The sequence below is a fragment of the Labeo rohita genome, chromosome 15 (assembly GCF_022985175.1).
Source record: "Labeo rohita strain BAU-BD-2019 chromosome 15, IGBB_LRoh.1.0, whole genome shotgun sequence".
Lineage (NCBI taxonomy): Eukaryota > Metazoa > Chordata > Actinopteri > Cypriniformes > Cyprinidae > Labeo > Labeo rohita.
In genome coordinates, this window is record NC_066883.1 from 5,837,518 (window position 1) to 5,861,483 (window position 23,966).

Genomic DNA, 23,966 nt, shown 5'->3' on the forward strand with positions numbered 1-23,966 from the left:
TGACAAGGGAGTGAGTCTTACAGCTGTACTTATTAATATTTACTTTTTTATGTATTAATAAATTATATGTTTTTTGTGCAGTTACTATAAGTACTATTTGCTGTAGAAAAGGAGCTGTAACTCAATTACTCCACCTGTACAGTAGGCCTACTTGTATTTAACACTCATTTATACAGTTTATGTAGACTTCTAAACTACTTTAAACTACTTTCACTTTTTGTAAAACTACTTTGTAGAGGATTAATGTGGAAATGTTATATAAAAAGTTACACAAACAAAAGCCTTCATTTACAACTGTTAAAACAAAATGTTACAACACTACCTATACTTCTGGACAGGAATTTGTGCATAACAGTCTGTCTTTCCATTAGATATTGTGGACTGAATTGTGAGTTTTGTTTATTGAAACAATGAATGTGTCACAATGGCATTAAGTAAGTGCAAAAAATGAAATGTAATTATATCATAAAATTGAACACTGCAGGAATGTGAAATGTTTGTCAAATGACTTCTGTAGCAATTTAAAACACTTGCAGTTTAAAAATGACAAAATATGACAGTATGTACAAAGGTCTGTAGTTTTAACTAGCCAGTATTCTTCAGGAAGAGTGACACTGCGTTCATGTGTGTGTTGTCTTTACACTAACAAAGAACACAATTCTCATCACTCAACACCGTGGATGTCAAACAGGGCAGAGAAAAACATGGAGCCTCTATAAATACACACTAATGTCCCTCATACAGATGTCAGCACGGGGCTAACACAGCTGAACACCACACAACAAACATACACACACATAGATACAAACTCACCACGCAAATACATCACTTGCACATAGATGAAATTTCACCTCAAAACCAACAGAAAAATAGGAAAGGGTATTTTGCAAGAAAACTAAGCCTGTTTTAAAACCAGTCTCTTTGCATTATGACACATTCTTATTACCGTAATATAAAAAAAAAAAAACTAAAATTGTATTAATTTATTAATTTAAAATAAGTATTTACATATCGTGCATTTGTTGTACTGTCTTTTCAGTTTACTGTAAAACAAAAAAATAATTGAATTGACTAGATCCATTACAAATTGGCCAAGGAAATCACATAATGCAAACAATCATAATGGTCCTTAAAATAAGATTCACCTTCTTTGTGTGAAATCATTTTATTTCATAAATATGAAATGTGTCCCAGACATGTTTTGCCGAGATTGACCAACGCATTTCTTTAGCAAAGCTGTAGATATTTTGAGAACTAACAAACCCTGACTACACAAGGACCTGAAGAGGCAGAAATTTCCTGTGACACTAGGTAGTGTGCAGTATGTCGTTAGGGAGCACATGACAGCTTTGAAATGTTCACCATTCAATACTATTCTTCTAGTGTTCCTCCTGCTCTTCAGGACCCTGTTCACAGGAACACCTGTTCAGGTTTCAGAACATAACGATAAAACCCACCGCACACATTATACACCCCCAAAGTTTTAAAGCAGTTCATTGATGCATGCTCCAATCCCATTAGCTTTCTTGTAAGTCTCATACTGTACATAATGAGTCTTCACCTCCATCGTTTAGTGCAAACACTTCCCTTTTATGTGTTTACCTTTGAAACACATGAAATGTTGCTTTGACATCGTTTCCTTTATCAGTTCAGCACCATTAGAAATCTTCATTGTACATTTGGCATGCAATGCTACGCGGCTGCCTTCATGGTACAATCAAATGATGAACTTAGCAAGCACAATAAATTAATGGGAAATAATAATGTAAATAAACATTTAAAAGAAGATAAAGCATATATGTGGTTTAATATTGAGCTTGTTTTATGAATTGCTTAAACAAAATGTTTTTGTGTGCCACTGTAGAGGGGTATAGCTGAGAAAGTTTCTTTCCCCCTCTTTCCTTTTGCCTCCACTTTCGCCCGACTGTCCGTTCTCCTTTTTTTCTGTCCATGTCAGTTGTCTCAGCTCCTGATTTTCCTTCCCAGTGAGACTTTATGTCAATCCCTCTGTGCTTGCTTACTTATCATCCGGAGAGAGACAGAGCCATGAAGTACTTTTTGAAGATAACTATGTTATGCAGTCAGATGAACTCTAACTGCACTTACAGCTCCTCACCACCATGTTGGACAAATGCTCCACCTAAAAACAGAGCCAAGACAAAATGACTCATTCACATTAACGGATTCTGGCAAAAATGTCTATTTTAAAAGATTGGGGAGATACAGATATTTTTCTGTGCATAACATGAAGTACTTTCCATGTAAACTTCTTTGTTATATAATAGATATACCAAACTGTTCTCACTCCAAAGAACACACTGTTTTGCCTTTCCTGCTTTCCACCAGTTCTGGTATATCCATCATATGCATGATGTTGAGAATCAATTAAAATAGTCAAAAAGAGGCATTTACCTTGTGTTGTCTACCCACATAGTAGAGAATCGGCAGAGGGTCATGGACTGCAGGTGCGCAGCATGGCTGAGCCGATGCACCAGGGTTGTGGTGTTTGTACAAGGCTAATATCTGTGGGAAACAAACACATAACAGTTGATACTGCAGTGAAACAGAGAAGCAGTGTTTGTCTTATTATATTTTACACATTGTAAAAGAAGTGCTCATAAGATGTGCTCAAAGAGCAAAGAGTGATCTGCACATGATAACGGACAGCTGAAAGTGAATTTATATTAAAGGAGAAGTCCACTTCCAAAACAAAGATTCACATATAATATATTTACCCCCTTGTCATCCAAGATGTTCATGTCTTTCTTTCTTCAGTTGTACAGAAACATTTCAGCATTTTTCTCCATATAATGGACTGATACGGTGCCCCGATTTTGAACTTCCAAAATTCAGTTTAAATGCGGCTTTAAACGATCACAAATGTGGTTGTAAAGGATCCCAGCCGAGGAAGAAGGATCTTATCTACCATAACGATCGGTTATTTTCATAAAAAATAATACAATTTATATACTTTTTAGTGTAAAACGCTCATCTTGTTTTACTCTGCCTGGACTGTTTTTGTTCCGGTTCATAACAGTTAGGGTATGTCGAAAAACTCCCATCTCATGTTCTCCCTCAACTTCAAAATCGTCCTATATCGCTTTTTTACCTTTTTGTTAAGGGTGTTTGATCTTCCTTGCATGTTCACTTTGCAAAGAATGGGTCGGTACTTCTGCAGCGATGATTTTTGAAGTTGAGGGAGAAAATACGATTGGAGCTTTTTGACATACCTTAACTGTCTTGAACCAGAATACAAAGAGTAAGGCAAGATGTTTGAGATTAAAAAGTATTTAAATTGTTTTTTTTTTTTAATTAAAATAACCGATAGTTTCGCTAGATAAGACCCTTCTTCCTCAGCTGACAAGGGGGTGAGTATATTATATGTGAATCTTTGTTTTGGAAGTGGACTTCTCCTTTAAAGTGAGAGACTTCATACGTTTTACATTGGCTACCTGTTCACTCAGTCACAAGATCTCATTAGCGTGTTCATGGGTAAAGTCTGCATTACATAATGGCTTATTTTAATGATGAGTTTACTTGTAGGATATTTCAAAACTAAACATATTAAAAAGTTTAAAATTGCACAGTGAGAAACAAATAAAATTGGTGTAACAATGAGTAGAAAAGAGGAACGTTTGTACAGGAATTTATTTTGCTATCAAATTCACTTAAGTTGATCAAAATTCACATAAATATCAAAACGTTCAAAATAATGCAGTTTCTTATAAACCACTGTTACTATTTATTTATAAGCCTATACTATGTAGTAACCAAAATAACATTCATTAGCATCCCATAGATTCCAGCTCTGCACACTCTTGACATTTTCTCAAACTAGTTCATGGAGTGCATCTTTATTGCTTTTTTCAACAGTATTGAAGTATTTTTCAAGTATGTAGGCTGCTTTTCCTTCACTATCTAGTAGTCTAGGAAACAAGTGTGTGCAAACATTTGAACAAAAGGTAACTTTAAAAATTAGGATTTCATAAGCTTGGTTGAGTCAGGAAACCATTAGGAAACCATTTGTATTCAAGACCAATAGTATATCCTGGGATGTTACTTTCCCTCTTTAAGGCTGTGTGTCCACCAAAGCGTTTTTTTCCAAAGCGTCAGTGGGAGTGTCATTGTGTTAAAAATGCCAGGAGCGTGCCGAGCGCTGAGCGTCTTGCCCGTGCTGAGTGTTAATATTGCTTGTCTTTGAGTATTTATGTCTTTACCAGATGAAAATGCTAAACTACCATATTATTGTTATGAAAAATAATGCTTGGAGAAACATTTAATTCATGACACGTCTGCCATATTACTAAAGCATATTTCATATCATAACAACCACAGCGTCTCAACGGAAAACAACGCTACACTCTCAAGCGCTCTCAGCTGGGCATTTTTGGCAGAGCACCTAGCCTTTTCAGCTGGCTAAAAACGCTTTGGTGGACACTCAGCCTAACTCTACCAAATAATATACATTTGCTTTCCTAGATTATGGAATTCCTAATCAGTCATCAGAAATAAACATAACAATAAACATCACCCATCAGATGTGGTTTGGTGAAAGACTGTAGCACTCAGTTCAGGATGCACTGTTAGACCTTATCTGGCTTTTTACCATACCATACTGGCAATACTGTTGCCAGCTAGTTACTCTAGGTCTTTTACAGTAAACTACAACAATAACTGTTAGAAGATGCATCATTAAAATGATCACTTAAGTCACACAGCCTTAGATGAACATCAACTGTCAATAACAGATAAACATATGAAATCTGTCAAGATCTCACCAGAGATAAAACACAAACACTATTAACATCTTTACTTATAACAGACACCACTTTCACTTTATTTCTGTCATCTGTCTAAGATCTTATTCAGAATTCAGGTTTAGTTCTAGGTCTAGTGGTTTGATTATGTTTTAAGTCATCATTATGGTGATCAGTGCTTGGACTCGACATTCTCATTCACTAATAGCGTTTGTGTTTTGTAGTATATGGTTATGCCACAATATTGCAAGGGAATTATGGAAATGCAGCTTCATGCTCTTCTGGTGACAGAAGTTGCATCAGAAAGTAGTCCATGTAAATAATAATAATAATATTAAAGATAATATATTTTTAAAGATATGTCTGGTAAAGTTAATACAGCTGTTGTGATGGATAGACCTCTGTAAAAATACTTTCTTGGCTATTGAGACACACTTGACATCCAAACCTCATAAATGGTGACAAACAATCATGTATGAGTGCTTGAAACTTTGAAGCTTTTCAGTTGATTGTCACCCTTGTTGAGATTCATATGTGGATTATTGATGTTTCTGTGTGTCCTATTGATGCAGTATTTACACTTGTGTGTATATACTGTGACAGGGCAGTTGTAAATTACTAATGCTATGGCACATCATTGATTTGACAGATTTTATACCACTTCATAATATTCTCACCATAAGGTCACATTTTAGCTTAGTGCCCTTTTTCAAAACAAACATGTTTAGAGCACCCATATAGGAAGAATTAATATTATTAAAGATTAAGAGCCAACAGCAAACACTGATCACAGTAATTGTGATTTAGAAAAGTCCATCTTTTAAACCTCAATAAGAGCTTTTGTAGATGTATGACCTACAGTAACTGGCTGGCAACAGGCATGTACAAATGTCTGGTAAGGTCTAACAGTGTGTGTATGGCAGCATACTACAAGCAATCTGAAGGGAAATTGAATATATATTTAATTTTAAATAACTGTTTGTGTTTTGTCAACCCTATTACTTATGTATTGTTGTTACATTTATCTTGCACTCTTCCCTTCTAAGTACCTCTCATGTCCATCTGGCTACTGTCTATCTATCTATCTATCTATCTATCTATGTCTGAAGAAATAACTTGAAGGGTGCAATGATGGCAGAATATTATTTTTACCCAGTCATTTAAGGACATATTAAAAGCAGTCAGGATCCTCAGGCATGGTCTGTTTTACATCTTGCAGAGACAAGCAGTTGAATTCTTAAAACTGGTGAAATCTGAAGCATGCATTGGTAGATCTCAAAACATCAAAAAAGAAAGAACATCACTGTTATAAATGTAAGATGTAATGACATAAAATGTATGGCATTTCAGCCCTCAGGGTAACCAGTCATTCAAAGTTTTTTTTTTTTTTTTTTTTCCCTTCACATTGCCAGCTTTTACACTCTTCTCTTCTCTAACCTCCTCAAATGCCCCTCTGGATACTACTGTACCTAAGGATTGAATATGAACTAACAATCTGTACACATGCAGCCACAGGCGCAACACTGCATGTTTATCAGAGATTCCAACGCAAAGAAATCTGTCATCAGTTTCTTAAGATGGTGTTGTGTATCCTTGCTCTAAGAATGACAGGAACCAACCAGAGAAACAAAATAGTGGAGGCAAGAAAACTAAATGTACTGGTCTTTTGTGTAGAAAACAAGCAAGAAGTGTAACACTGCCACAGCTTTTCAAAGGAATAAATGTAGAGTTCAGTAATAATGTAAGGTAATGTATGTCTTTTTTTTTTTCCTCGAAACAATTCAGTATAGAAAACCTCCTAGTTATGTTCTGACATACTGCAGCTTTTGTTACACGCTCACTGGCACTTTTGAAACGTGTACGCTTCACTGGTCAAATGGGACTGGCGTGAAACAACACCCTACCTGAGAGTATTTGTTCTCAGCATTCCAGATGTAGGTACAGGAGCCCATGCAGTAGTTGGCAAAGTATCCCTTGGGTTTGTGGATCCACTTCCAGCCTAGATCTTTCCGAAAGTCGATGTAAAGCTTCCGCATACAGCAGGTCTCAGTTTTTCTGCCGGAGAATATTGAGAAGGAGTCTGATTACTTTACAGTTTGTTTGGTGGTGCCTACTTAGATTACATTTTTACACCTTATTAGATAGAGATAGTTTACAGTGGGATGTTGAATGATTGAATTACAATTGCCCTATTCATTTTTTTCCCTGCTGGAATTTCAATGCATAATTTTAGATATCGTATTTGTCTTTTTTCTTTTTTTTTCTGATTTATTTTTAATTTTGATTTTTTTAAAAAAATAATTTACTTTTACTATTAAAACTATTAAATAAATAAATTAAAAAAATAAATAACTTGATGCATTACATCATTCAGTTATGTAATTTCTGTATAGTAGGCTACTATTTTTAAAAGGCTAAATAGTTTTTTACATTTGTATATTTTTGTGCTATTACTCGTAATTTTCTTCTTTTTTTACTGACTGTTTTAACTCACTGTTGTCTGTTGAAGTGAAACTGAGTATATGTATTTGTTATTTGTACTCCTATACTATATCTATAAACAGCACATAAAAGGTGAAAGAGAGCAAATCTACTTACTCATCACAAGTTTCATCAGTTCCAACAGCTCGTTTCCTGCGAGCGGATGCAAGGGAGTTGCCATTAGAAGGCAAAGATAAAGCTAAAATATAAGGCTTCGCCATCATCTCTGACAGACCAGCAGTGTCACCTCTATGCCTGTCTAGTCCTGAAAATACACACATACAGTACACAGAGAAAGAGATCATTTCAAAGATTATATCATTTTAGATTCTTTTGGCATACATTTCCAGCACTAGGTTTCAGTTTGAGATTATCATACCTGATATGGTGAAGAGGAACTTATCAGCACTCTGCTGGTCTGTCTTACAGCCACAGTATAACCTCAGCTCTAAACTTTCTTCCTCTTCTGTTAAACACACACACAAACACACAAGTTTATTTAGGTTTTGCAGGACTCTACTGCATAAGCCATTTAACACGTGCGCTAACATCAAAGAAGGAAATAAATGGGTATATAAAGATCTGTACTTAAAGTGTATTCAGAATAAATATACAGTTGTTTCAGCTAGTTGTTTTTTTTTTTTTTTAATTACCATCATTAATTTAATCTTTCCAAATGCTTACTACGCTTCTGTCAGTAGTGGCCACATTTCAACCATGGTATTTCTAGTAGGACTGTAGTCTCATACAAAATTCATAACTATGGATTGTAATGACTAAATTAAATTAACCCAGAATTATTCTGATTCTGTATATACAGACTTTTTCTATTTATTTATTTATTTTTTTACTTTTTCATCTTCATAAGACATGACAGTAGAATAACCCAAAGGAAATGATTAGTCTCATTCTCAGATGTTGGAGAGCCCACACTCTGTTAGCTAACTGTCTGATGCCTATTAAACATTTAATTGAAGACGCTTTCTCAACATCTAAATCTAATTGGCTGACTTTCACAGGATTTTAGGGAGACTAGTGTGCGTCTGCTTTAACAGTCTGCAGAGAAACAAAGCTGTGTTTCACAACAGTCCTTCAAAAGACACATTCCAGAACTGCAATAATAAGTACTTAAGAGAAGCAACTAAAAAAAATAAAAAATTGTCAATTTTTAACCACTTAATCCTTTTTTGAACATAGACATGAAAATGCACTATCCGTACTTTAACAGTTGTAATTCATGGATGGTTTGGAATACAGACCTAAGGTTAAAGAAGATTATTGGTGAAGTGAAATATAATATAATGTGTAAAAAAGTTTACATGTACTGTAAAGAAAACATACTTTTTATTTTATATAACACAAATATTACATAAAATAATTTGGGTTCTAAAATTGCTATAAAATAAAAGCCATATGCCTTACTAAACTATGTTTCAAATTTGAAGTTGATATCACAAAAATGGAAAAATTAGATTTTGCCTAGGTTCTATACCAATCATAGCCACTGGATGACACCTACTACTTATTTTTTATGCATTTTCCTGACACAAATGTATAAATTTCTGTCAAAATAAATAAATAAATAAACAAACAAACAAACAAACTGCAAAATATGAAACACTGAGATTCAGACCTTTTCAATTGTCCCAGACTAAATTGCTGAACTGTTTCAATTGAAACTGACTGATCTTTAAAAGTATCAGTGCATTTGTTTAGTCTCAAGATGGACACCAGTATTGTTTTTCTTCTAAGGCACATTTGTAAAAAAAAAAAAATAATAATACTTAAATGTCCTAATTAAACTATGACCTAATCCTGGTTTATTCTAAGCCCTGTCTGTGAAACCAGGTCACATGTTTTGTAAAGATTAGAAAAAAGTTTTGATTGTAAAATATTGTAGCAAGTTTTGTAACATAATACTTTACACCACCCACTAAGGGGAGGAGCCCACTTAAAGGATTTAAAGTACTGTTTCTGTGAAAATGGAAAATTTGATTTCAAAATGGTTTGCATAGGATGAATTCTGAGAGTCTAATTTTTCAAATGGCAACTAATCACTAAAATATGTGATGAGGCAAAGGCAATAAAACAGAGCCAAGACGTAAAGACAGGTTAAAACGCATTTAAGCGTTTTGTGAAAATGGCTGCCCACAAGGTTATGGCTCTGATGAACATCAATATTTGTTATGAAAAATAACACCCCGAATGTACATACTGAAATTGCCATAGTTACTGCTAGAGTTTTACATTTTACAAATGTAAGTGGTGTTTGTTTGTGCAAAAAATTTATTGTCATAATCATAGTGTTTTGGAAAAGCCCACCCACAAATCAAAACATTATAGATAAGATCATGCTGTTTCTGCAATAATGTTGTATGCGCCAGATCCAAACACTTATAAGTAAAGTACCAGTACAATTGTCTCTGTACAATTTCAAAAATTATTATCGCCTATTGCACAAAATAATGCAAAATAGATCATATATCCCAAAGTTTAATACTCAGTGTTACGAATTTATTAAAATCCCTAATCATAAGTATGAGCAATAGTAATAATAATAATGCTTTAGCAAACACCACTAATAAAACAGATTTGCTCACTTCCCTAACATATATTTAAGTACAAGTAACATTTCATCCAAAATTATGGTGCTTACTACAGTCGTGACCATATTAATAATATAGCAAAGTCTCTTGTTCATTGTTTATTAAATATAACATGTACCATCATGACTATTATGCTCCTATGTGTACTGTGGTCTGCAAGTTCTTATTTGTTCTCATTTTTAGCGCCAATAACAGAATCCTGCATTGTTGTCTCACTGAGGTGTTGGGTTATCACAACATTATGTAGACGCTCAAGAAAAGGTAGACTGTTTTAACCGAACAGATTATGTGGAAAATACATTCTTATCAGCACATTTTTAAATACAGTCATCAGTCGCAATTGGGGAACTAAAACTGATTATAGCTGAATGCTGCCATGACCTTACCTGAACCCTGCAGCCATTCTATTATCGTCTGTTTCACGTCAAACGAGAGCCAGCGATTGGCCAAGTCCTTGGAGACAAAGCGGGTGTCTAGATATCGAGCCTGATCGCCCGTTCCACGATACAGCTCCAGCCTCTGCTCCTGGTCCATCGTAGGATTCTTAATCCGAAGACGCAACTCGGCTTGAGACAGGAGCCGGTGGTCTGGAATACTCTGTTTCATCTCTGACACGTTAAAAGTCATCTGATGCTTTGTGCCATTCTGAGCTAGAGAGAAAGAGAGAGACAGAAAAGTTCAGCGTTATTTTAAAACTCAGACAACAGACCACTCTTTTGTCAGATGGACCATTAAAGCGTGGACAAACTGAAACCTGGATTTGCCAAAAAGTTTGCCAAATATTAATCAAATCTTTGAAAGATTTTGAAAGACAGTTTTGCTTGAAAAATAAATGAGCATAATGAATATATTTGGCTTTGTTTTGACTTGTTAACTGTTCGGTATTTATTGGGTGGGCAGAATGTATCTACTTTTTCAGATAAAACTGTTCCTAAATGGTGCAAAAACTGAACTTATGTTTTAATGTCAGTCAGCTGGCAGTTCTTGACCTTTACAATACAGCCAAGGCAGCATTAGTGTTGTATAGATAAATGAGGCTTATGCCACCCTTGCCTGTATTTTGGCAGTAGCTGTGTAATTTAAAGAGAAAGCCATCATTAACCTGTTTTCAAGGTTGCTATAACTGGTTTTGCTGATGTTTAAAATGTGGAGGAGGCCATAGGCCACAGGGATGAGTTATCTTTGTCTCATTAGTGGCTTTTGTGCCGCGTAGTTCTAAGAACTCAGTTCTAGGAACTAGCCAGCAGAGTGGTTCCTAGAGAACCAATTCCCAATTCAATTTTTGTCTCATGGGTTTTGTGATAATGGAGATGGAATATAAATGCACAATTTATGTGACTGAAAGAGCATGAAATTCTGACTAAATCTCCTATGACAACTCTGCAGTGTTACATATCATCGAGGCTGAGAAAAGAACACAACGCTGCAGACAACAGGAGTAATTATTTTTACATGGCTTTTTAAAAATGCTGGGTAGCTGGTGTGTCATATGCGTTTGGCCAATCAGTGTACACTTACATCACTTCCTATTTTAGTTCCTATTTTAACTATTTTAGTCCCTACTCTGAAGTAGGAGCTCATTCAGTTCACCCAAACAGGGTTCCTAGTTAGGGTTAGGGTTACACGTCAAAAAGCGGAAACTTCTGCCGATAGTTCTAGGGATTATGAAAAGGTTTCTACGGTGCAAAAGCCCCTATTATGTTTATAGCCATTCAACCATTTTTCACACTGCTGGATAGAGGACAACTCATTTATCACCTAATGCGGGTGTGATGTATCCCAATCGTCAAGCAAAATGATCTAAAAAAATTAAGATTGATTACTGCTTGGTCAACTGGTGGTAACCAAACTAGTTCTTTAGACACAGTCTTAATGTAGTGGCTGTGTTTGTTCAGAAAAAAAATAAATAAATAAATATATACACACATATATATATAATGAATGCAGACTTGAATCATAAATCATACCGTTCATATGTTCATTTGATCAGAGGAGAATGAGCCTGGTTCATTACCACTGACGCTATGGGTTTTGTTTAGCTGGGGTTTAAAGGACACTTAATATTCAGTAAGACTGCATTATTGATTTGCACTGACCTTGTTGGATGAGAACCAAACTTGAACTAATTTGAGCTGGATGATGGCACGATTGTCTTGCTGCAGAGCTGCTTTATTGCTTAATCATCTGTTTCACAACTGATGATTTTTTATTTATTGAACTAAACTGAATTAATATTGAACTGCCTCAAGATGAGTAACGACACTATTGTCTTATGATGTAGAGCTGCTTACTGAACTCATTTCATAACTGATGAACTTTACACAGTTACTTGAACTGAATAATAACATTTGAATTTCTCATATTTAATTAAGCTTGCATGTATTATATAAAGCACTATAGGTGAGTAGACTAGACTTAAAAGTGGTTTACTTAGAGTTTAATTTAAATATAGTTTTAAATAAATCGTAATCCTAATTGTAAGAATCTGATTTAGCAAACACTGCTAATTACACACACACAAGGCAGAAAACTTAAAAGAGTCCACACTGTATAACACATCCATCACTCATCCATGATTAGTAGAGTATATTAAAGCAGTAATCACTGTATTTAGTGTGTTTAAATGAAACTAAAGATGAGTTATTTAGAGAGCTTGTAGGGATACATTTTATTTAGCTTGGCACTGACTCTGAGTATGTAGCTGCTACCGGGGATCAGTTTAACCAGTTCAGTCTTGATACATGAAATCAATACGGCGTTAGTCACACAATCCAGTGTTACATCCAGAGCACTAGGGCAACTATGGAAGTTGTATAGGTATAGAAAGTGTAAAAAAAAGATATTCATATAAACATATCTCTGTTATATTTGAATAGGATTGATCAATGCTGCATCCAGCAGTTGTTATTATTGTTATTATTATTTTTTGTTATTTGTGTGTGTGTGTGTGTGTGTGTGTGTGCAACTGATTTCAGCTGTGCTACACTCTTAAAAATAAAGCTTCCAAAAGGGTGTTTTTGCAGTAACGCCATAGAAGAACCATTTTTGGTTCCCCACAGAACCTTTCAGGGAACAGTTCCTAAAAGAACCATTTTGAAGAACATTTTAAAAATCTAAAGAACCTTTTCTGCATTTGAAAGGTTCCATGGATGTTCAAGGTTCTTTAATGAACCACTGACACCAATAAAGAGCCTTTATTTTTGAGTGTAGTGTCTCTCATATAACTCCATTCTCTCTTTCTTCCCATATAATAAAATATCTACTTCAAATCAGTATTTCATGTCTATTTAAATATTTCTTTTTAGCTCTAAAGACACACCTATTAACTTGTAATTTTGCATCGATATATCACATACTCTGCAGGAAATCAGCTACATAAAATCTACATATGACATTAAAACAAGATTTTATTTTTGACATTTATAGCTTGACATTTAAATGCAATGTTTGTCAGAAAGGGGACTTCCTTTGCTGGAGCTCAGTTTCGTGACTGTCTGAGAGCAGATGATGACATAATTGAGACACATCAGAGGTGGCTAGACATCTGCTGAAGGATGTAGGAGGATGGGTGGAAAATTCTCTGTGGTTAATTCCACCAACCACCCATCCACACGCAACAACTATTTTTGGTAACACTTGAGATTAGAGAACTTATATTCAGTATTAACTAAGATTATTTCCTCAACAAAGTTAAGGTATTGTGTTAAGTGTAGGTAGTGTGCAAATTATGGTCATGGATTAATATGTGCTTTATAATTACTAATAAACAGCCAATAGTAAAATGCATGCCAATATGTTACTAGTTAATAGTGTTCTCTAATCTAAAGTGTTATCCTGTCTTCTACTAAACCATAATTATTCTCAAAGATCTTCTTATACTTAATATGCAAAATTCAATCAAGACAGTCCAGTAAATGATAGTTAATAACACTATTGTAGCTAACAAAACTATAACTAGTAATAGGCTGAATCTCATGAAAACTGTCAAACACATGCCTAGGTCATATTGCATACCAAAATAAACAGAAAGGAGAAAAATGAATTATATTGCTAATTATGATTTAAATAAAAATAATATAAAAAAATAAATAATTAGTAAAACATCCAGACACTGAGAAGATGATGTGGCTATCAAAAATATTTATTAATAAAATGTTTAAATATATATATATATATATATATATATATATATATATATATATATATATATATTAAATGTGACCTGGATATGCTTATAAAATTCACCTAATAGCAATAATAGTTTCTCATTAGCTGCTTATTAAGACAGAAAAATAAGGAGAGAGAGAGAAGTAGTTAATTATATTACTAATAATACTGATTTTTAAAAAAAATATCAATATACTATGGTACTTGTTGTATTGCTTTGTAAGTAAATAAACAAATAGTAAAACATCCAGACATATTCCAGTAATGTGAGATTTTTATGCATTACAGAATACATGACATTAATTTCATAAACCATTTTATATTTGTGTGTGTGTGTGTGAATATATAATTGATTTTATTTTGGTTTTGGGAGTGAAATGTGTCCTCTATGCTTTCATAAGATTCACTCAATAGCTATAATGATTTCTCATTAGCTTGATGCTACACATTGGACATGTTCTATTCCTTGTTGAGGGATATATTGTATTGATTTGGAAACTATTTTATTTTGGGTCCTATGTCTCAACACCTGTGGTCATATTAAGGTGTCAAGGACTGAAGGCACTGCTCTTTGTTGATGGTGTACGGTGGATCTGATGAGGGTGGAGAGGGATTTCAGTGTTTGTGTTTACGCAGGCTGGCGCTCAGGTAAGCCCAGGACAGCTGTCCTAACAGGCACTGAGACAGGCCTATCATTAGTAATGGGTGCAACCAGATTCCAGCAGGCTTAAAAATCTGCCTCTCCAACACACGCTTTACCCTTCCTCTCCTCTTACTATCGCCATCCACGGAATCATACCTCTCTGTTTCCTCGACTATCTACGCTGCACCAGTCACATCGAGACATGACACGCTTTCCCGGCAGATGAGCTGTGCAGTCAGCACAATCTTTGACATGTGATAACATGAAATGAAAAATAGCACATATGCAGCAGAACTGACTGATTAGTCTGAAGGAGGACATGGAAACTTCGGCATGTCTTCAGGGCATGGCTGTAAATTGAGTGCTCTTGATTTGACAGTGTAATTTATGATTACACAACTGCACGGTCAGTACTGCCTAGAAGACAATATCTCTTTCTTCATCTCTTTCATCTACCTTCAACTAACAGATACTATCAAGTTTAGCAAGCCATAAGGAAAAATAAATGTTCCAAATAAAATACAAAGTGTCAGATCTGCATTGTAACAAGTTAAACAGCTATGCTACTAAAAAATGGAAAGAAGGAACACCATATTAGATGATGACAGCAATTCATAAACCTACAAAAACAAATGTGTAATCCTGAATATGTCAACAGACACTCATCGCTGAGTAATGATTCTATCATGAGTGAAAAAAATGGACAGCTTTTTACAAAATGGACAACACTAGACATAAGATGTTTTCTATTCATGTTCAACAAGTCAAGAGGATTGTACTGCTTTTTGAATTACTTTAACAGTACTGCAAATGTAAACGAATAAACAATATAAATGATTATAGGTGTTTCCTAAGGCAAGCATGGCTATTTCTACTTTGATCTAACGTTAATTAATTTTGTCACATAAAGTCTGGAATACAATACACCACTTTTGCCCACATTTTTGCCTGGATTTATGGTCTGGACAAGTTGATGGTAGTTGCCAAAAAACAAAACAAGTGTTGGGGAAATTAGTTTAAAAGCGATGTATTGCAATATTGCGTTACTATATAAAAAAGTAACTTATTGCATTACTTAGTTACTTTTTATGGAGCCTAATGCATTATGTTACTTTTTGTCACCTGGGCTGTGCTTGCTTGCTTTGCTTTTAATAAAAAAAAAATAATAAAAAAAAAGTTATACTTTTGGCACCTGTAAGGGCCCTTTCACACCAAAAATAACATTAATAAGCCTCAGGCTGAAGGCAGTACCTTGGCACCTCACTGCCAATTTCTCTCAACATGGAGATAGTGTCAGTGAGTAAATGCACTCTAAAAAATGCTGGGTTCAGCCCATTGGGTCATTTCATTGGGTTATTTTTAATATTGTTACCCAGGTTCTGGGCTATTTTTTTTTAACCCAAATGCTGGGTTCAACTTGTTGGGTCATTATTGGGTTATTTTTAATACTTTTTTTGTTGTTTTAGTTTTTGTTGCTGGGTCATTTTTAACGCTGGGTTATTTTTTTCTACCCAACCACCAGGTTGAGCCTGTCTCTGACAAAACAACTCAGCTGCTGAGTTACAGTTAGTCAGATCATGGACTTTTTGTGTCCTCTACAGGACACAGCACTGCCAATTTGCTCTTTTTTTCAGCAAAATAAAAGTTTGTATACATTTTATTTCATTTATAAAGTCTTTAACGTGCTGTAAATTGTATTATTTTATGCAACACAACATACAATATGTCAGTCAGCTGCGTCAGCAGCTTTTTTTTTCTCTCCAATGTCAGTACTGTTTGTTTATGGGCAGTTTTTGGAGTCAGTCATGGGATCTTTCAGCTACGAGTGAAATACAAGGCCGCAGTCTAAAGTTCGCAGTTAACCCGGCGAACAGCAGCCCTTCACTGGCTCAGATTTCGGCGATACACCGGCATGAGAATTAGCGCTATTTTGCAAAAAGCGATTACAGAGATTGGTTTAATACATTAAAATTAAAATTCTACTTTTAAATGTAACATTTTTATGTCTAAAATGCTTGTTCAACGAATTTAAATGTATGTAATATAAACTATGCTGTATTCACCTAAATAAATTCAATTTGTCTTGTATTTTGTCCATGTGTTCTAGCTAAATAATAAATGTTCATCTTTTGATTATTGCTGTTGCCTCTAATAATTATGTGTGTGTGTGTGTTTTAAGTTCCAGTCCATTTTAAACTAGCAATGTAATAATTTTTAAACAATAATTGACTTAAATAAAATAACCCAGCCTGTTTGCTAAAAACATTTAACCCAACCAGCTGGGTCAAAATAGCCCAGCATGTGTTTTGTCCAATATTTACCCAGCGCTGGGTTACCAAATAACCCAAGTTGGGTTGTTTTTAACCCAGCATTTTTTAGACTGTGGAAAAACAAAGTACACTGTGTTACACTGTTGTTTACAACAAAGTGAGTTACTTTTTCAAAGTAATGCATTACTAGTAATCTGATTATGTTACTTGTTATGCTTTACCCCCAACACTGATCAAAGCATGTTTGATATTTTGATCTAAATTAAGAAAACACATTCTCATTTGTCATATGTTTCTGTGCAAGTTTGTTTGAAATCAAAAGTCTAGTAGTGTGTGATCCCAAGTCAGCAAGTGTATGATGCCTAGTGTTTTAAAATCTGTTTAGATTTAAACAAAAAATTGTAGTGTATTCCAGCCTCAGCCCGCACTGTTTACGCTACAGACATGAATTATACCTCAAACCACGCAGTTTTACTTGTAACCACCTAACAACATCTCAGAACACTTTAGTAACTACATAGAAATGTTCTAAAAACACTCTGAAAATCTTAGCAACTCAATGGAACACCCAGGAAACCAAACACTACACCCTAGGATTGGGGCCGTGATATTTGCTTGGTTGGAGCATGGGGTAACCATAAGCTAACAGCCTACTAATTCTCTAATGAGAGTAAGTTTGACATGTAGTTGCAAAGTTAAAGGAGAAGTCCACTTCCCAAACAAAAATTTACAGATAATGTACTCACCCCCTTGTCATCCAAGATGTTCATGTCTTTCTTTCTTCAGCTGTGAAGAAATTATGTTTTTAGAGGAAAACATTTCAGGATTTTTTTCCATATAATGGACTGCTATGGTGCCCCGATTCTGAACTTCCAAAATGCAGTTTAAATGCGGCTTCAAACGATCCCAAATGCAGTTGTAAACTGCTGATCCCAGCTGAGGAAGAAGGGTCTTATCTAGAGAAACGATTGGTTATATTCATTAAAAAAATACAATTTAAATACTTTTTAATGTCAAACGCTCGTCTTGTCTTGCTCTGTCTCAACTCTGTGTATTCTGGTTCAAGACAGTTCGGGTATGTCGAAAAACTCTAATCGTATTTTCTCCCTCAACTTCAAAAATCATTTTAAAATCAGCCTACATGGCTGCAGAAGTACCAAACCAGTCTTTGCAAGTGAACATGCAAAGAAGATCAAACACCCTTAACAAAAAAGGTAAAACAGTTCAGGTAGAGTAAGACAAGATGAGCGTTTGACATTAAAAAGTATAAATTGTATTATTTTTGTGAAAATAAATGATCGTTTCACTAGATCCTCGGTTGGGATCGTTTACAACTGCATTTGGGATCGTTTGAAGCCACATTTAAACTGCATTTTGGAAGTTCAAAATCAGGGCATCATATCAGTCCATTATATGGAGAAAAATCCTGAAATATTTCCATCAAAAAACATAATTTCTTTATGGCTGAAGACAGAAAGACATGAACATCTTGGATGACAAGGGGTGAGTACATTATCTGTCAATTTTTGTTCTGGAAGTGGACTTCTCCTTTAAGATAGTCAACATAATTTCTATAGTTGACTATCAAAATGAAGTGTAAGCAAGCACAGATTTCTTCAGCAAATGTAAAAATCTAATCATTCATGCACAATTGCGGTTTCGACTTTAGAATTGCTTCACATACTGTGCAGCAATTAATTCTTGTGCAATGTTGTCTCGCCAAAGTAAGCAATTACTACAGTACTACAGACTGTAAATACTGAGTGTAGGAGGCCTTGCGTCAGGACGTTATGATTTATTAAAATGTATTCCACCTTAAACAAATGTAAGAAGCCTTAAGCAAACACAAGAACATACAGAGGACTTTTATCCCATGAGGCAAACTGCAAAAGGGGGAATTCAACCTTGTTATTTAGGACTATTTCCTCTAAATCTTAGTCACACCTCAGAAACAAGCAACCCTCTTTGCTGTCAGATGGGCCTGTCAAAAATAGAGCGAGAAGACAGAACCAGTAAGAGACACAGAATAGACAGCTCAGTTACAGGAAAGCCCCTATCCCCAGAGGAATACACAAAAAGAAAACAATTAGTGAGAAGGACAGTGAATCTGACTCGTCTACCCTTATCAACAGTTTCTCGCCCATATTTCTCTGTCTCTCTTTGTCTTTGGTTTTCATCCTTCGAGCAAGCCCCATCTCCTCGGAGGTCTTTATTCACGGCGCGTATCGGATCACAGGCCTGATGTTTATGTCTGACGTGTTTGAAGTGGTTAAAGGAGGTAAAGAGGAACAAAGAGTCAGGGATGAAAGCAAATGGGTGGTAAGCATCAAATGTGAAGTTATGTTCCCATTAAAAAACAGATGTAGCAATGCATTAACAACAGAACAGGTACGAGACAAAAACTGTGAAAAAAACCCCCGCTTGATCAGAATGATCAAACAAACTGATCGCTCAGGACGAACTGAGAGAAGTGTGCGCAAAATGCTCACTCCCTAGCAAGAACTTGTTGTTAAAGCTTCGAGTTTAACAATGTAACACAACAGCAAAAACAACTAGGCTATTAAAATACCACAGATAGTCGGAGGGCAACGCAGAGTATCTGAGCCCAATGAAATGCTCCCTAGCTCCCCTAGTGGATGCATGAGGGGGGTCTAAAATGAATGCATGAGGGGATTGAGGGGAACACAAAGCTATGAGAGCTTTTCAAAAACCTACAGACACAGTGCTTTTAATACTTGAATGACACTCTTGTTTCTTTCAAGAAAATACATAAAGGATAATGAAGAATAAAAGGGAGTATCACTATTAAGTGGTTTATTTTTGTAATGACTGGATGACTGTATACTACTCCACTTAATTAAATGGCTACTTACCAAATACCCACATAAGAACCTTTTAGATATAATAGCCAATATGATTGTACTGATTGTTGACAATATGTATGTTTTTGTATGTGTTATACATTTTTATACATTTTATATAAATGTATATCCTAAAATTCATCAATATATGTCAGTGTTATATAAGTAAATCTAAAAGATAGATATTTATAATAATAATAATAATAATAATAATATACATAGATTTGTTTTAATAAAGATGGTCACACACAAATGGTAGTCAACATGTTAAGACGATCATAAAAAAGTTCATCAAAGTTGTCCGAAGAAAAGAAAAGGTATTGTTTTGGTTTTGATGAAAGGTTTTGATCCACTTCAGATGTTGATTACTGTATATGGTTGACATATGACTGCTGCATTTAATATTATATAAAAATTATCATATATATGTTAATAACATATGAACATAGAAATTTTACTATGGGAATTTTATATATGTTATAAACATAAAACGTATGTACATGAAAATTATATATTGCCTTATAGGTAACATATATCGCAGATTCACTCACGATATAGGGCAATATTTGTATTATTTTCATTTAAATAACTGACTAAATAAACAAATATATAAATAAATGATAACATTTTGAGTTCACCCTACTTCAGTATGTAAAATAAACTGAAATGAGAGACATGAGACTAGCAGAGACATGTAAGAAATTGTTGCCTGGGAAATAGATCAATTATAATTATAGTTATAAAATGATTATTACACAAAAATGTTTCACCACAGTATGCTGACGTGAATACATAAGACTTGATGTTAGATTATGTCTCTAAAGAAGTCCAAAAAAGGACACTTCTGAGGACACGTCTTACCTTGTCGGATGACGAACTTGTGCACCTCCTTGCCAAAGTAATCTTCATCTTCAGCCTGAACAGAAACGGGCTTCATCTTCATTTCATCACTCAGTTCAACAGTGCTGTTGTACAAAGAAAGCATGTCATCTGGGATCTTCTGTCCATCGTCGTCTATCTCCGATTCGGGCTCTTTGGCCATGCGCAGTTTGCTGAGAATCTGACCGCGGATGGCCTCTATCCGCTTCTTCTTCACCACCTCCAGGTCCAGAGTTTTGCACGTGGACATTCCTCCCGTTCTAGCCACCATGCACAGGGCCATCAGTACCAAGCAAGCCAACCTCATGGTGCCGAAATATGAGCCCGAACTGTCTTTAGGTAAGGAGTCTGTGATTGACGCAGAGCGTTTGATTCAAAATGACACAGCAGTGGTGTTATTATGGAGGTGATGCTGCCTGATGATGATTCTGGAAAGCACCTTGAATAATAAAGCCAAGAGAACAGCTGATGTCTGTCTAATAAGGGAAATTCCTGACGCCTCACCTGTTCCAGAGGTCCGTCCAGGTGCAGTTTGGCCAAATGGAACAACAACTCTTTACATAAACAAGCTTAGAAGCACACAAAGACTATGCGATCGCTAGTCTACACCTGAACGCCGGCAATCACTGACATGCACTTGTACATTTGCGTCTAAGCGTAAATTTCACTAAAAAATTCCCACGTACACACACAACTTTAACGCCGGCTCCCTGCTGGCAGTCGCACACAGAAATGCTTGTTCGAGTCCATGCGTCTGGACTGACTCTTTTTCTCTCCTCTAGTCTTGGATGGTTCCCGCTGTGAAAACACGCAGAGGTCTAGATACAATGACACGTCTGTAAGCGTGTTTGCTTACTAACTTTCCTCGCTACTCACGGCTTTCCACCCCTCTGAGCTTCTCTGGTCTTGATGCTTCAGCCGATGCTTTGTCATCTCACACAAAAACCACTAAAGAAGACCTGTTAACTGACTAAACCAGACAACCCCATCCAGCGGCATGCTGCGTTCGTAACAAGACAAAGGGACGTGTCCAGCTCAGATTTCCTCAAAAGTTAGCTTGTACAACATTAAGGTTTCCTCTGCTGGTGAGACTGATTTTCTGGAAGCATTAGGATAATCAGATAACAGTAACAGTGACTTGCAGAGTATGAAACTACTTCATTTCACATGCAAACATCATGTTAGGAAGAAACCTGCTTTGTAAACCACCCAAAACATTGCAAAGACGTTCAGTCGAGTTTGAATAAAAATAAGTGGGGTTTTTTCAGGCTATAAACTCATTTTTTCTCCAAACAAGCTTTTCCCACTACAAAGACGAGTGGAAAGATTCACTGACATGGCTAACCAAACACACAGCTTCCCCCCCACCCCAGCACACATTCACACACATTTCACTGAGAGGAATTGAAAGGAAAACAGATCCTCTCGGAAAATACCCTGACGTTTTGGCCCCGATGAAATGTGTCAGGAAAATCAAACTAACCACGTCCAACCCACGAGTCTCGAGTGACAGATGGAGTAAACAAAAAGAGCGAAACAAATGAACCGTCCATGAGTACCCAGGCAGTAAACGTGTGAACCGCAGCCGTGACAGCAAACGTCCTTTTTCCCCCCTTCTCTTCTCGTCTTTGTTCTCTCCTGTTTGTCCACTTTTATGCCTTTTGACCTCAGTCTTAAGAAAAGAAAAAAGTCCTTCAGACCCTCCTTCTCTCTCGTACAGCACTCTTTTTATTAGCTCCCTCTTGTAACACACTCCCTCTCCTCGCTTGTCAGAGCTTGCTGGTGACAAAATGATTTGTGAGAGCTTTACGTTCCAATAACTTCTCTCCACCACTCAAGCTCACTCACTCGCTCTCCTTTCGAGCTGCTGTTGCTTCACTAGAGTCGAAAGCTCTCCGCCCAGGAAATGAGGCTAACAGACTCTCTGAAATCTGTTCCTCACACAGCACTTCTCTTATACTGGTCAGGAAGCCCTTAGCAGCTTCTGGAAGACACACAGACACAGAGTGAAAGGACAGACAGGTAAATAACATGGGCATGACACTAACGTCTGGCCAAACTAACCACACACCTTTTTAAATGACTGCCAAGGTAAGATGATGACAGACACACTGGAATGCTTTCTATTGCATAAACACACTCCCAAACCGAACCTGACGGCTTCACAACAGAACACTGTTATCAAGGCCACATTTGTGTCATCCGGTGAGCTGATGTCCACTTTGCTGTTTACTTTCTGGCGTCTGTATCAAATGTTTTGAAGTGGCTGAATAGATGTGAAATGTTAGGCACATGCGAGCCAAATACAAATTTCACAAGGACTTCACTGTGCCGAAAGAGCTAAAAGAATTCTGTTTTAATTAATCAAGCTGCACAACACACCATAGCAATACTATAGCAACCAGTTATTTGCATGCTAATCTCACTGCCCTAGGAAAATACACTGAGTCAAAGGGAATCTACAGTGTAATATACTGCACTGGAAAATAATCATGCATTTTAATAAAGCAATAAACATTCTGTAAAACCACTGTATGTGGTGTTTTCATTTACATGTGCTTGGTTTATTAATGTGAGTAGCAAGAAAATTAAACTAATCTCTATAATTGACATATATTATCTTTTCTGTGCATTAGTAGTGTGTAAATGAAATATTATTCTTTAAATAAAGCTAATAAAGCTTTAATGTTTTGACAGCATCCTTTTCATATGTTTCTGGTGCCCCCTTGTGGCCCTTAATTATCTGCTAGTTTCATACGTTCATGCACATTTAAGTAGTTGTTATTTACCTACTACTATTTTATTGCTATTTAACATCACCATATGCATGCAAACAGACACCTTTTAGGATGAAGTATTTTAACCTGAAGTTTTTGTTTGTTTGGTTTTTTTACTTTTATTTGGCATAAAGGTCTGCATCTTCAATTCAGAAATAAACAAATAATACTTGTAGCATCTTTTGTTTTCTAAACAATAAATCCCTCACTATAGCTTCTGTATCATATGTCTGAATGTAATCCTTCAGTCTTCCCCGAGGTAATGTGGTACAGGGTCAAACTTAGTTTAGCACCATTTGTGTTTGTGGGTACAGGAAACACTGACTTGCAAACTTTCTCACATACTATAGCCAAGGAAACCAGGCTCCAAACCTGAGAAATCGCTTGCACCTGCACACACTTCTAGAGCCCACAAACTCAAACTGCAGTGTTAATCAGAATATAGTGAACATGCAACCTCAGAACCTGTGTGTGATTATTTCATACTCATGAAAGTGTCAAAGCTAATGCTTACTGGAAAATTCT

At 35.8% G+C, this 23,966-nt stretch overlaps 1 protein-coding gene across 1 annotated transcript; it reads right to left on the bottom strand.

Annotated features, from left to right (window-relative positions):
• Positions 1-386: 386 nt before the first annotated feature.
• tgfb1a (transforming growth factor, beta 1a) lies at positions 387-22,629 on the bottom strand. Its single transcript, XM_051129741.1, has 7 exons — positions 20,647-22,629; positions 10,231-10,494; positions 7,618-7,704; positions 7,356-7,503; positions 6,662-6,812; positions 2,413-2,523; positions 387-2,140 (listed from the first exon to the last, which is right to left on the bottom strand). Exons 1-7 carry the CDS (start codon positions 20,969-20,971, stop codon positions 2,093-2,095), a joined length of 1,134 nt encoding a protein of 377 aa, XP_050985698.1. The 5' UTR covers positions 20,972-22,629; the 3' UTR covers positions 387-2,092.
• Between the last annotated feature and the right edge of the window lie 1,337 nt (positions 22,630-23,966).